The sequence below is a fragment of the Enoplosus armatus genome, chromosome 2 (assembly GCF_043641665.1).
Source record: "Enoplosus armatus isolate fEnoArm2 chromosome 2, fEnoArm2.hap1, whole genome shotgun sequence".
NCBI classification, from domain to species: Eukaryota; Metazoa; Chordata; class Actinopteri; order Centrarchiformes; family Enoplosidae; genus Enoplosus; species Enoplosus armatus.
Window position 1 is genome coordinate 6957021 of NC_092181.1, and position 13095 is coordinate 6970115.

Sequence of the window (13095 nt, forward strand, 5' to 3'; positions counted from 1 at the left end):
CAAGCAGCACCAGACTAATGACACACTGCAGAGAGACATTCTCCAACACTTGTCTCAAAAACGATGTACGCTATCTGACATTTTGTGAGGGGAAAATCCAGAAGGGGCCAGTCGTAATGTCACTTCTAAACACTGAACCGTCACAGACAAAACAGGTGATTTCAAACTTCCCCAGTCAGCAATTTAAACCACATAAGATCACACTGAAAAAGATCACAGTATCTTACTGTCTGTAAAACAAAACTTATTAGATCTAAGAGCCACATATATTTAGAATTGCTCATAATAGTAAAAGGGACATCTTAATCTTTAAAATGGCACTCTGTCTATAAAATGAAATGATAATGAAATAAGGCCTCCTTTATGAACTGGGAAGGGTAGAATTACTTAGCTAGGCAGGAATGGTCTGACAAAAATAGGCTATCAAGTTGCATTATGGGAAGTGGGAAAGGACCCATCCTAGGGACTTGAAATTCATATTTTGGCCTCTGCTGCTTCAATTTTGATCTTTCTAACAAAAAGTCTAACTTCTGAGGTCAAGACTGAGCTTTCACACTCAATTTCTCCTGCAGTATCCAAACACACCACCAAGCTAAGGATCATTTTTAAAACAGATCTTCCCAAAATATACAAGCAAGATGAAAATGTAAAAAAAAAAAAAAATGTGAGTACATATAAAAGATATTCATTAGCAGCAAATGATATTAGCCTTGTGCTGCACAAACTCACAAATGCTGAGGCATTTGAGGGACTCTGAAGAAATAAGCAGAGCCAAACAACAAAAACAAGATAAAACTCCCTTTAATATGCAATGAATCATTTTCAAGTAACCTTTTTTTTTCTCTAATGTCTGTTGGTAACAAAACAATACTGTATACAAACACAAAGTTGCTACATTAATGTAAACAAGATATAAAAATGATCCTTATGGTAATAAAACAAGTATTTGCTGCAGAATTCCCCTTTTTATGTGAATTTCGTTTTCTTATACCAACCTCCATCAAGCTCACGGTTAAAATTTCAAAAATATTCAAAAACAATATGGCAACGTAACATTCAAACACCAATTTTTTTTGTTGGTTTTTTGTTTCTTTTGTCGTTTTAGTCATAACACTCAGATGCTAAGTTCAGTGGTTTTGATGTTTCAACTTACTGGTGGAGTCTCATGTACACATCAGCCATGCATTTTTTGATATTGCATTCATTTACTTAATACACCATTATATATTAATGTGTTTATCCCCTGTCCTTCCAATTTGTCAGCAGTACTTTTTTTTTTTTTTTTGTTGTTACTGAGAGAGAGAGAGAGAAGCCTGATGGCGACTGTCAAAAGAGTTTGTCATGCAATCTGACCATTCAGCATCTGTGCGAGTGCGTGTTGTTTACATCTGTGTGTGTGTGTGTGCGCGTGTGTCTAATAGAAATCATAAGGACGACGACGACATGAACAGAAACCGAAGAGACTGTACTAACGGACTGTTAACTGCTGAAGCCGACACACTCGTTCAAGGCATTAGTGAGACAGTTTCCGTGCTGGCGTGAGGAGGACCGGGAGGCAGAAAGATTTTTAAAAAAAGAACCAAAGAACAGGAAGATTTATCAGGTTGTCGTTCCGAATTCAGTGAGGGGGGGGGGGTTCACGAGTTTTCCTTGCAGTGGATGAGGGAGCCAGGGAGGTGGTGGTGGTGTGTGTTTGTACGGGACATTGTAACAGGCTCGGTGCATCCCTCCTGCCAGACGGGTCCTGGCTGTGAGAGGATACTGGTAGTTTTTATTTTTTTTAAGGGGGCACAGAGGCAGAAGGGAAGGGGGGTGGATCTACACTGAGGTGAGGGAGTAGAGAAATAAGTGCGTGGCATTTGACAGATCAATGACAGGAAGTGGCTGGCTGGACCGGGAGATGGGAGATGAGTCTATGATAAGATGTTGGACATGAACTCGTAGAATCGTTTGGAGTACTGCTCCGGGTTCACCGTCGAGATCTCGGCCCCCGCCTGAGAAACAAACAAAAAAAAAGGGGGGGGGTATATAGAGAAAATGAGATGAGGGACACATGTAAAAGAATGTTAATACTTAGATTTCCATTATTTGTTTGTGCTGCGTGGAGTAAAATACACTCCCAGGACCTGACGAACAGCCTGAAGATCCCATTTGCTGTGTTGCTATTTGGCCTGCAACTAACTATTGATTATTACTCGGGTGATTGTTTTTATAATTAAACATTTATTCTTTATGCTCATAAAATATCAGATAATAGTGGAAAAATACAGATCAGTTTCACCTCTCTTGTCTTGTCAAACCAGCAGTCTAAAACCCAAAGATATTCAATCTACGATGTTCTAAAAGAGAAAAGAGAGTAGAGTCTCTCTCTTCGGTTGTTGTGCTTTTCCTGTGCAGCCACAGACTGATGGACCACGACGTAGTCCCGACACTCACCCCGTGTTTCACAGTTTTGGCAGCATGTGCAGCTTTTTTCTTAGCGTCATAGTGCGTGAGGATGTCGATGATAGCCATGAAGTATACCTCCTTCTTCACAGCACCTAGCACAAGAAAAAGCACATGACAAGTTTTTACTTTCACCTGGAAAGAAGTTATAAAAGCTACCGTGGCTATGGGGTGCACATTTCTACTACTGTATGAGGACTGCAGCTTGCCACTCCTTAGTTTTGAGTTTTGAGTGCTCTTAACAAACAAAGATTTTCAAAGACTTTCAAAGACAAGAAGCCATCTAATGAGCTGCCAATGCTTCATTTAAAAAGGTGCAGCTAAGTTCAGTGAGTCGCATGGATGTCAGAGACGTCTTACTGTCGTTGCTCTTGATTGCGTAAACGTCCACAGAGGGGTCAAACTCCCCGGGGCCGAAGAATCCTCCACAGTTGAGAGGGTTTCCAGGGCTGTCGGGAGGCGTGCCGAAGGAGCCGGTGAGCACGCCTCCGCCCATTCCGTCGTTCTCATACTCCTCCTCCTCCCCCACGCCCTCCACGTCCATCTCCTCCTGCTCGGCCCGGTCCACGTCATGGATGCCCACCAGGAGACTGTAGTCCATGATCTTTAGGGTGGCCAGGAACTGACACACACACACACAAAAAAAAAAAAAAAAAACACTCAGCGTAATGCCTCGTGGTCACACCTGCACATGTGGGTCTCTCAGTCATACAGGTCAGGTTGACACGGTCGAAATTAAAATCACCTTTTACCCAAGTAAAATAGCCAAAAAGTGGTCTAGCTAGTATAAGAGTATAATTCAAATGAGAAACTGTCTCATCAAAGAACAAGTAAAGAAGAACACCAATCCCAGCCTTGGGTATTTGATGTTTTTTAAAACCCGATGCTACTGGACACATTTCACATTTTAATACCTAGCCCTACTTAAACTAGTCAGATAATAAATAACAAGATTAAAATTTAATTTAATTTATTTAAAAATTAAAGCTGTGTAAAAGCCATTCAAAGGTGTTATAACATGTACAACTGATTCTAAGTTATATTGTGGGGGTCCTGTATAGAACACACTGTCACAGCTCTTATTTTGTGTGTGTGTGTGTGTCAGAAGAGCCGGGCGGTTTTCGACAGCTCTGCAGCTGATCAGCTCTACAGCAGACTAGATGAAAACCTGGATGCGTTCCTCACCTCTACGTCCCGTTTTAGCTTCTCCAAAAAGTACTTCTTGTTGTCGTCTCCTATCTGTAGTTTCTGGCCTTCATTCAGGAAGTCGTTGTCTTTGAAAGTGGGGAGTTCTTTAGCCTGAAGAGATTGAAAGTCTTTTAGTTTCAAACAGTAGCAGAAATGTTGGGTTTCCTTAATCATTTTTATTTGCGTTGTATTTGTATGTTTTTGTTTACCTAATGTTCCTTCCAATAAAATATTATTGGGAAAAAAAAAAAAAAGTCATCTGTGCAATGTTGATATCTAACCAAGCCAGCTAAATTAAGCTAACTTAGCAAAATTAAGCTAGCAAATGTTTCCGTGGCTTGCCTGTTGTTAGCCTGCAAACTAATACCCAGGTGCTAGTGCATGTTTGTCGCGTCATTTAATGGGAGGGGCTTAGCGGAGTGATGTGATGCAGGTGAGAGAGAGAGGCGGAAGGTTTTGTATTGTGTAGGTTCATATTTCCTACTGCAGCTTTAATTTAGTCATTCGACAGGTTCTGGGGTGAGCTGAGGGCGTTTATTTTTGTCCCATCACGCAGCAGTCGTCACAGCACAGAAATAAAACGTACCTTTTCCTTGTCGCTGGCTTCCCTTGAGACAGTAGAACCCTAAAAACGAGGGAAAATAAGAATAAAAATAGAATTAATTGAAAGCAGCTCGAGACACATCAGAGGCATTGTTAGCACATTACCCGCTTTGAGTCAGACAGCGTCTTTTTAAACTGTCAATATTGGAAAGGTGAGGTTGTTTTCTCCAGAGAATACTAGGCAGGAGAGGAGGCTTATGCTCTGATGGATGTCTTTTAGAGGCGCGTAAAGAAGCTGTCAGCACACTGTGTTCACAACTGTGCGCCGCAATAATCTGAACCAAACAAACCTAGAATTCTTTATTGATGAGCTGGATTCGTAATCTCCTGCAGATTTTACCAGGACCGTATGAACTTCTCTCTATTTACATTCACTGACCTGCCCGTTTCTCTACAGTGGACTGATGTGCGTCACACTAGAAATTTGAATCCCCATTCACTCCTTGTTTATCTTAAGCTACTACACAGATGTTAAAGTAGTACATGCAGAGTATGGTACACGTACAAGATTTGAATCATTTACGCGTTTTCTTGAACTTGAGCAGTAACATTTTTTAGAAACTGGTGTCGATTTGTCGATTTGTCATTTTTATCAGTATTATGTTGTGTTTTTTCATTATTTCATTTCTTATTCCTTTGCCTTTTTTTCACATTTACATACATCGTTTCAAATAAATCCATAATGTATGTACGTTTCCACAGTGTTCATTCAATGAGACGGATGTTGTTCTCACGTGTAGTATTCAGTTGTCTGCATCCTTGTGTTTATTAGCAGCTAGTAAACCCACACATCCTACCTTCAGGTCATATTTGCGGTGTACAGTGAGGCGATGGCTGAATACATTCCGGGTCACCACCATGTACGTCTCCACCCCGTCAACCGTTAGCCTGTACATGCCCAGGAACTGAGGGAGCAGCGTGTTGCCATGACACTCCACTATAAACTGAAGACAATCAGGGGAGGAGAGCAGAGAATGTAACGGGAAGTGTGGGAGTGAGGAATCAAATATACAGAATGAAAATTGATTAAAACTGGAACCAGCGCTGCTCTGCAGTCATTTCTGCAGTGCTGCTTCATTTACATGCATGTCTGACTTAAGATTCAAATGAAAGAAGCAGATTTAGTTATTTTGACTGACTGATGCTCCTAAACCTCTCTCCTATACAGTGCACAACGATACTCATAGCCGACATTTGACAAAAATACTCAGCTATCTGTGTCTGTCTGTGCCGTGTGGCGGTACGAGGGGCTTCTACCTGGTGATATTTCTTTAGGATGTTGTGCATCTCAGCGATGTCCTCACTGGACACAGTTTTGATTACAAAGCGGTGGTCATAGCTGGACAGGAAGCGGTTGCCGAAGCGACCCTGGGAGTCGCTGTTGAGTGGGGCGCTCCTCGTCAGAGAGTTCTGCCAAAAAAATAAACAAAGTAGAAATGTCACCTTAAAATCATTTTCATTTCATTCATCAAAGTTTGTTTGTATCTTCTGACCGGAGGAGACTCACCTGGTAGTCCTGGTCATCGATGCAGAACCTCTCCCTCAGGTTTCTGAACACCATGGGACAGTACTCTTTGAACTTAAAGCGACTAGGCAGGTTTTCTCTGACAAGAAAGAAGAGTCACACACAGTCAGGACAACACACAGGAGCTCGGAGGCTCATTACTGGAAATGAGGAAGACGATGATGTTGAAGTTTGTTTATAAAATGTTTGCTTGTTGATTGTTGGATTTATTTCTGCTATTCCTGTACAGACAACCATCCAATTGAGAGATGGCGTGTACAGCTTTGAGGTCCTTTTCAGAATGCATTTGTTCTACTTGTGAACGTAACTTTAGGTGCTGCTTGAAGTGCATCAAACAGCAAAGCAAACCCTAACATCATGAGAACGGATTTGGGTTGCACCTGGCAATTAGCACTTTGATATGGAAGTTCTCACAGCAACCACACCGCCTGCGCCTCAACTGCAGGTGCATCACTCAAAGAAGCTACGATATTATTAAATGTGTCAAAGGGAACAGTCTTCTAAATCTCAAGTCCCACATTGGAACTAACCAACTGTGATTGACACACAGACTTTATTGGGGGTCGACAAACTATAGCTACAAGTCTGCTATGGTGATCTTCCTACCTCAGAGTAACAGAGTCACATTATTTTGTCCTCTCCTCATGCTACTCTCAGCCTTGGAGGCTTAAAGAAAACACTGCGTCAGTCCTATACTGCTGCTTTACCATGAGAATGGTTTGGATTGCAAAGCGGCTCAGTTAAGTACTCAGCGGAGCTTTGACAACAATCTGTGTGTGAATGCCACCTGAGCCTGCGGTAATATCTCCACTGTCACATTGTGGCTGCTGACATTCACTCTGAATACTGTGTGTATTTGGCCATTCAGAGAAAATCTGTGATGGAACTTAATGAGTGCAAAACGTTGTTAAAGACACAATCTGTACTTTTGACCATGGAAAATACAGATATATTCACATATACAATTGGAGCCTTTTCATTTCATAAAAACATCAAAAGTCCTTTTGGTGGTGGGCCGACCCTTTTGTTTCCACGTGGATTACAGATTGTGCCTTTAGCAGACGGCTACATAAGCTGTGATGTACCTACTTGTTAAATAGGTGGTTGTCCACTTTGATCTTACTGTAGGCTTTAAAGTCATCTGGCATCAGCATTACTGGTACAGGCACGTTACTTAACTCGTTAACCTGAAGGGGAGAAGTGAGAGAGATCAGACAAGAGGGAGGAAACAGCTGATAACACACACTAACAGACTGAATCATGCTTTAGCAATATAAGAAATCAAAGCAGCAACATTGATTTCTGCAATTTCAACAAGGGCACAATTTGAAATGTAAAACAGACTCCTACGCAGAGTGCTCTGCTGTTGTGCAGTTCCAGTCAAACAGTCGAGATGTGCTTTAGACATCATATCATGAAGGAGAAACATGTATATAAGCATCTCATTTTGCCCTCGTGTGCTGCACATGCAAATTAACAGAGCTGTGAATACCTGAAACACACCTCATGTGTAAAAACAATATGTATTGTCAGTTTCATGCAAGCCAAACACATTCGGCCGAATCTCACGCAGAGTGTTTACCAGCACTCATTAACATCTGGGACCTCAAACTCTGATCTTATCTGCCAAAACACATCCAGAGCAAAAGAGAAAAACCTCCTTGTAGATTATCATGTAAACAGCCATACAAAGGAAATTGGGGGGGGGGGGTTGAAGAGATATTACTACTCCAGGGAGAGCGTGGAGTCAAGCTGCCTTTAAGGAACTATGAAGGGAGGAATAACAGACAGATAAACTAAAAAAAAGGGCAGCAAAGGGAAGTTACGCAGTCCTGGCAGGGCTGTTATGATCATCTGATTCCTGTACATTGGGAGTATAATATTTGAATAAAGTTTTCAAGAAGGAAACAGTCAAGTCAGGTAGCTTCCAAGTGCCTGTGGGGGCCTGTTAACTACGTGAACTCAGACGAATGCAGTAAAATTAAATGCATCAAACTGAGGTAATACAAACAGGCAGTTCTTGTGTTTTCAACTGGAGGTTTCTATATGTATATAATGCACACTGTGTCCTTTATCGGCACCAGGATGTGTTGCAGTGAAAGTGTCCTTTAATAACGCTGAATGGGCTCACTGACAGAGCAGTGCAGTCAAATACAAACACTCCCTTAACTTGAAAGCACCGATAGACCTGAGTGGGCAACTTCTTTTTTACTGCCATGACGTTCTAAAGAAATCGGAGGGATTAACTGCATCACACAGGTGGTGTAGTACATCATCTAAACACCGACTGACAACTGTGCGGAAGTGAAGACCCCCAGCATCACAGCTTGGGCGCGATTAAAAATGCATACGACTTCTGACTGGAAGAAGGGGACTTTGATGAGAAGTCTGTTTGATGTCTCGAATCTGCTTCCCACCCACACCTCAAATCACCAGGCCCTGCGTGCTGCACCCACACACCCACTGCCAAAGTTCACCCGCTGAATGGAGCAGAGATGCTGCAGTGATAGCCATATCATTAGCCGCTTCCTTAATTCCTGGGTTGCACGCATTTGATTCGCTGTGTCGTTTCTTTTCAAACAGGCTGTGTTAGGTCTCGCAGAAATCAGCGTGTTTTGATGCAGACACACACACACACACACACGCATTTCCACTGTCACAGTGTCAACTCTGCTGTGGCCGGTGTCACTATCGGCAGTGTTGGCAGTTAACCACCAACAAAACTCATGTTTGGAAGAAGAGTCAAGGTTACCACCCAAATACTGTCATTTGATCGCGACAGGGCGGTGCGTTCACTGACATGACAGAACCTGAAAACTAATTACACCTGACTGTGGCAGTGAACTCACAATGCAGATGACAGGTGCTCTTCCATTCGGAGCTGATGAAAAAGTTTCAATCACCCCTGGACATAGTTCTCTGTCACACCTGAGAGGCTGCTTTTCAAGCTTCACTCAAACTGTGCGAGAGTGGGTGTCTGATGAAACCAGGCGTGCTGCACATTAAGCAAGCCCAAACTGCTGGTGCAAACCCACTCCATCCATCACTGGTGTCGAATCTGCCCTTCACACTGTGCTTTTCATAGCCACAGGCAGCCTCGGCCAAAAGCGAACGCGATATATTTTGCTGCTCTATTAATAGGGATGTGATGTGATGGAACACGCTGCAGCACTTGGATGCAGGCGCAGAGCACTGGAGTTGCAAACGCGAGCCCGGAGCAGGTTTATTTAAACAATAGGCAGGCTGCTGTCTGCAGCTATGGGGCTGAAAATCTGTGTAACCTGCTGCTCCGGCTGCCTGTCACACCCCTCCCACTCCATGCCTGCACTAACAGCGGCGGCGGCGGCAGCAGCAGCAGAAGCAGCAGCAGCAGCTCACGACTTGGCTCCGCAAACACTTCCATGATTTATGACGGCAGATTGTTAACGCCGTGCTCTGAGTGAAAATGCACAACCTGCCTACCGGACACGCTATTTTGATAATCATTCCGTAGCCGCGGAGAGTTGAACAGATGCACTTCAAATCCCTGCAAAACGCACGCTTCAGGCACAGCAAACCGCGGCTAGCTACCGAGGCAGGCAGCAGCAGTTAGCGACAAACTATCAAAATGACCCGCTCAGTACAGACTCCGCCAACAGATTTATGCCCACGCACACTGCTAAATACTTGGCGAATATCCATGAAATAGGCAAATTACATGGCCGACTGGAGGCACCTGGCTTGACATATGAGGGCACTGGCTAACAAGCTAGCAGGCTAGCTAAATCAAAACAGCAGCATAAACAAACCGCTCACGAGCGACAGTGGGACATTTAAGGCGTACTTACCGTGTGGTTGACACCCCACATTAAAACGCTGAGAATGGGCTCACTTGCACGGAATAATTTCACTTTCTGTCCTATAAAATGCTTCTTTTTCGTCTTGGTTTTGCTAGCGCTGACAGGCGCTGCGCTGGTGCAGTTGGATGACATGTCTCAGGCTGGGAATTCAGGGTACGCAAGACGGCACTCACTGTCGTTCGGAGCCTCCACACACAACAAAAAATCGGAAAGTTAAGAGCGTTTAAAAAATCTATAAGTGCATCGTGCTCGTCGTCCAACTCGCAGCGAGTCTCTGGGTAGGATAACCGTCTTGTTGGGAGTCAGCGGTAGAGCATTTTGCGCCGTCACCACCCTTCCTCCTCCCGAGCAGGCCGCGGTGGAGTCCAGAGAGCAGCTAGCCGGCCATCAGGCTACAGCGCAGCCTCTCTCTTTACGAAAAAAAACAACAACAACCTGGAGCGGAGAACACTCGCCAGGCAGCTCCTCTCCTTTCCCTTTAATGTCTGCAACCCCAAACCGATGTGGCGGCTGTTTTACTTGTTAGTGAGTATTCCCATCATGATGCGCCTGAGATTGTTGTCAATCACCACCAACAAGCGCTGCGTTCGGGGTCTCCTCAAGATGGCGTCTGTGTTGCACTTCACAGTCAACAGCGCCTCCAGCAGGCCACCGGTAGAACTACAGGGGTTCCCAAACCTTACCTCACTCACCAGGTGTTTAAAAAAAAAAAAAAAAAAAAAAATATATATATATATATATATAGTAGAGTTTTAACTCCCCCCAAGTTGATGAAATGCCCAAAATCCCTGGTTGTAGCAGCTGTTACACCAAAATCTATGACCTGTCAGATTCTGTGTCACAAGAGATTCAGCTATGAAAAAGGACTAATGGGTTGACCAAAGGTTGGCAGGTGAGGCTTTAAAGACAAATCTGCTATCACAATTTGACCCTATCTATAGGCTAGTATATTTTACAGAGGAGCAATGCGAAAGCATCCTGACTGGACACATTACAAACTGGCATGGGATGTGCACGGCCCAGGACAGGAGGGCTCTGCAGCGGGTGATTAAAACTGGCCAGAAGATCACTGGTACCCATCTACTGAGCATCAGTGAAATCAGAGAGGTGAGGTGTCTGTGCAGAGCCCAAAGGATACTAAAAGACCCACTGAAGGGACTACAGCTTGTGTTGTATAATTATAAATAAATGAACCATGAGTATTTAGATAGGGTCATACATGTAAGCTCTCTGACGGTGGTGTCAGAGAGGAGGACGCTGTCTAAGCTGCGGGGCATCTTGGACAATGTTTCACATCCTCTCCATGACGTACTGGTCGGACACAAGAGCACCTTCAGTGGGAGACTCATTCCTCCCATATGTACAACAGAGCGCCACAGGAAATCATTCCTGCCTGTGGCCATCAGACTGTTCATCTCCTCCCTCTGAGTGTCACTGACACTCAGGAAGAGACTGGAAATCTGTATCTACTTCACCTGTTCATATACTACCTCACTATTTATTCTTAAATGTTTAAGTGCAATAGATATATAGTCATACACTTCAGTGCAACACATACATACATATACATTGTTATTGTATATATTTTACCTCGTTGTTCACTTAAATACTGTAAATGTGTATATTTTTTATTTTCTATTTCTTATTTTTATATTTTGTACATACTTTTAGTTCTAAATTATGCTACTTTACTCTTGAATGGGAGCACCGGTACTATACAATTTCCCCCCGGGGATCAATAAAGTATTTCTGATTCTGATTAACTTTTACCATCACTATGTTAAATTATGTTATCATGGTTATAACTGCAATGTAGGTGAAATTCCTCATCGGGTCACGAGAATCCCTAAAGTCACAGTTTTGCAGACAAATAAATGAGAAATACACGTGTGACATTATTGTAATTTCAATCAGATACGTCCTCATTCAGGTAAAAGACCCCAAACACAGGAAGTTGCAGGCACTATGTCAGGCAACCCACTGCGGGTTCTGGTCTGACGACACTGTATAGAGGCCATGGTGTACCTTCAATCATGCATTGCATTAACAGCAATATTCTGCACAATTACACCACATTTTAAATGGTTTGATATGATGATATTAAAACATTTTCAGGATGAAACTCAACTAGATGATTTGACTCAGTTACCGTATTTCTTAGAAAAGACAACATTGTTAGTTACAAACTCTCTCACATGAGACTAAATGAGAGTATGACCAGATTATTCAAAGAGGAAACACTGGAAATAAGTGTAAAGTCTGATTAGACTTCTTTTCTTCGCTAATTATATGTTTACTGCTAATGGTTCCAACACTGTGTACATGTTTAACAGACACGATGAAATTAGAAATTAAATCAAAATACAAACTTTATAGGGGCACTCCACTGATTTTATACATAAAGCTCATTTTAGCCGTCATGGTTGGTACTACAGCTGTTTGTAGTTCAAGTCTGACAATGACCCTGATGATGTCAACAGGGGCTGATGACGTCATCATGAGGGTTCTCTCAGCTTGGGCTTGGAGACGACCGGTTTATGAAAGAAAACCTGCGTAACAAACAGGGGGCATGGAGTCATGAAGGAGATAAGGCTGTTTACCAGGCAAGGTGGGTCTAATGAACAGATGCTACTGAGTTGCATCATGGGAAGTGTACATTTGACCATTTCTTTTTCAAATCTGTCTCTTGTGAGTCCCCCCAGCTTTGTGGAAGTAAAGTATTAAATTACTGGGGTACCCCTTTAAAAACATTAATACATGTACAACTACACTACACGATGCATGCAGTTTTAATAATTAAGTTGTAATAGTTTTTAGTTGAGGTTTTTTTTTCATGTTCAAGATTGCACTGTCCAAAATCAAATGAATAAAATTCCCTTTAGCTTGAATTTTTCCTTTTTTTTCTTTCACATTTCCTGATTCTCAAAGAGCTATTCTGTAACAACACAATGTATATATTCCTTGTACTGCTAGCATGCAATCTCTGTTACCCCCCTGCACTGCATTTGCCCTGTCAAATGTCCAGTCAGTCATATTTCCACCCCATCACTAGTGTCCATCATATACAATATGTTTACATCGCTCACAAATATGGAAGTCAGCACAGTTTGCAGTAATAGTATTAAGGTTTGTAAGTTGCTCTTGTATGGTTTGGGAAGATGTGATGATCTCTGCCTGGTACCTAATTGACCCCCGATCCACCACACATCAACGGGGACTGTGTGCTTTCAGGTTTCAACAGACCCAGCCCACCATGGACATCACCTGTTTGACCTGCAGCACTCTGGGAGACACTTCAGGTCCATCAGATCACAGACAAACAGACTTAAGAGCCGCTTCTACCGCAGAGCCATAGGAGAACTGAACACTGCCAGACGCTGACTGGGACCTGTCCATCAGCAGTGCAGGTCCACTACCACTACTTAGTTACATTTAATGAACACTGGCACAGATGTCCACATTTCAACTGCAGCTTTGTATGTATATATTCCTCAC

General features: G+C 42.9%; 1 protein-coding gene across 4 annotated transcripts; it reads right to left on the reverse strand.

The window, feature by feature from the left end:
- Window positions 1-785: 785 nt before the first annotated feature.
- Window positions 786-10175, reverse strand: LOC139293572 (phosphatidylinositol 5-phosphate 4-kinase type-2 beta). Of its 4 annotated transcripts, none has more exons than XM_070915409.1 (10): window positions 9589-10175; window positions 6874-6948; window positions 5730-5815; window positions 5494-5632; window positions 5034-5180; window positions 4220-4258; window positions 3631-3744; window positions 2806-3067; window positions 2437-2540; window positions 786-1994 (listed from the first exon to the last, which is right to left on the reverse strand). In XM_070915409.1, exons 1-10 carry the CDS (start codon window positions 9730-9732, stop codon window positions 1914-1916), a joined length of 1191 nt encoding a protein of 396 aa, XP_070771510.1. In that variant the 5' UTR covers window positions 9733-10175; the 3' UTR covers window positions 786-1913. The 4 variants fall into 4 exon arrangements, with proteins under 4 accessions (XP_070771510.1, XP_070771508.1, XP_070771509.1 ...); XM_070915407.1 differs by having other exon boundaries at window positions 5494-5646; window positions 5744-5840; window positions 6851-6948; XM_070915408.1 differs by having other exon boundaries at window positions 5730-5840; window positions 6851-6948.
- Between the last annotated feature and the right edge of the window lie 2920 nt (window positions 10176-13095).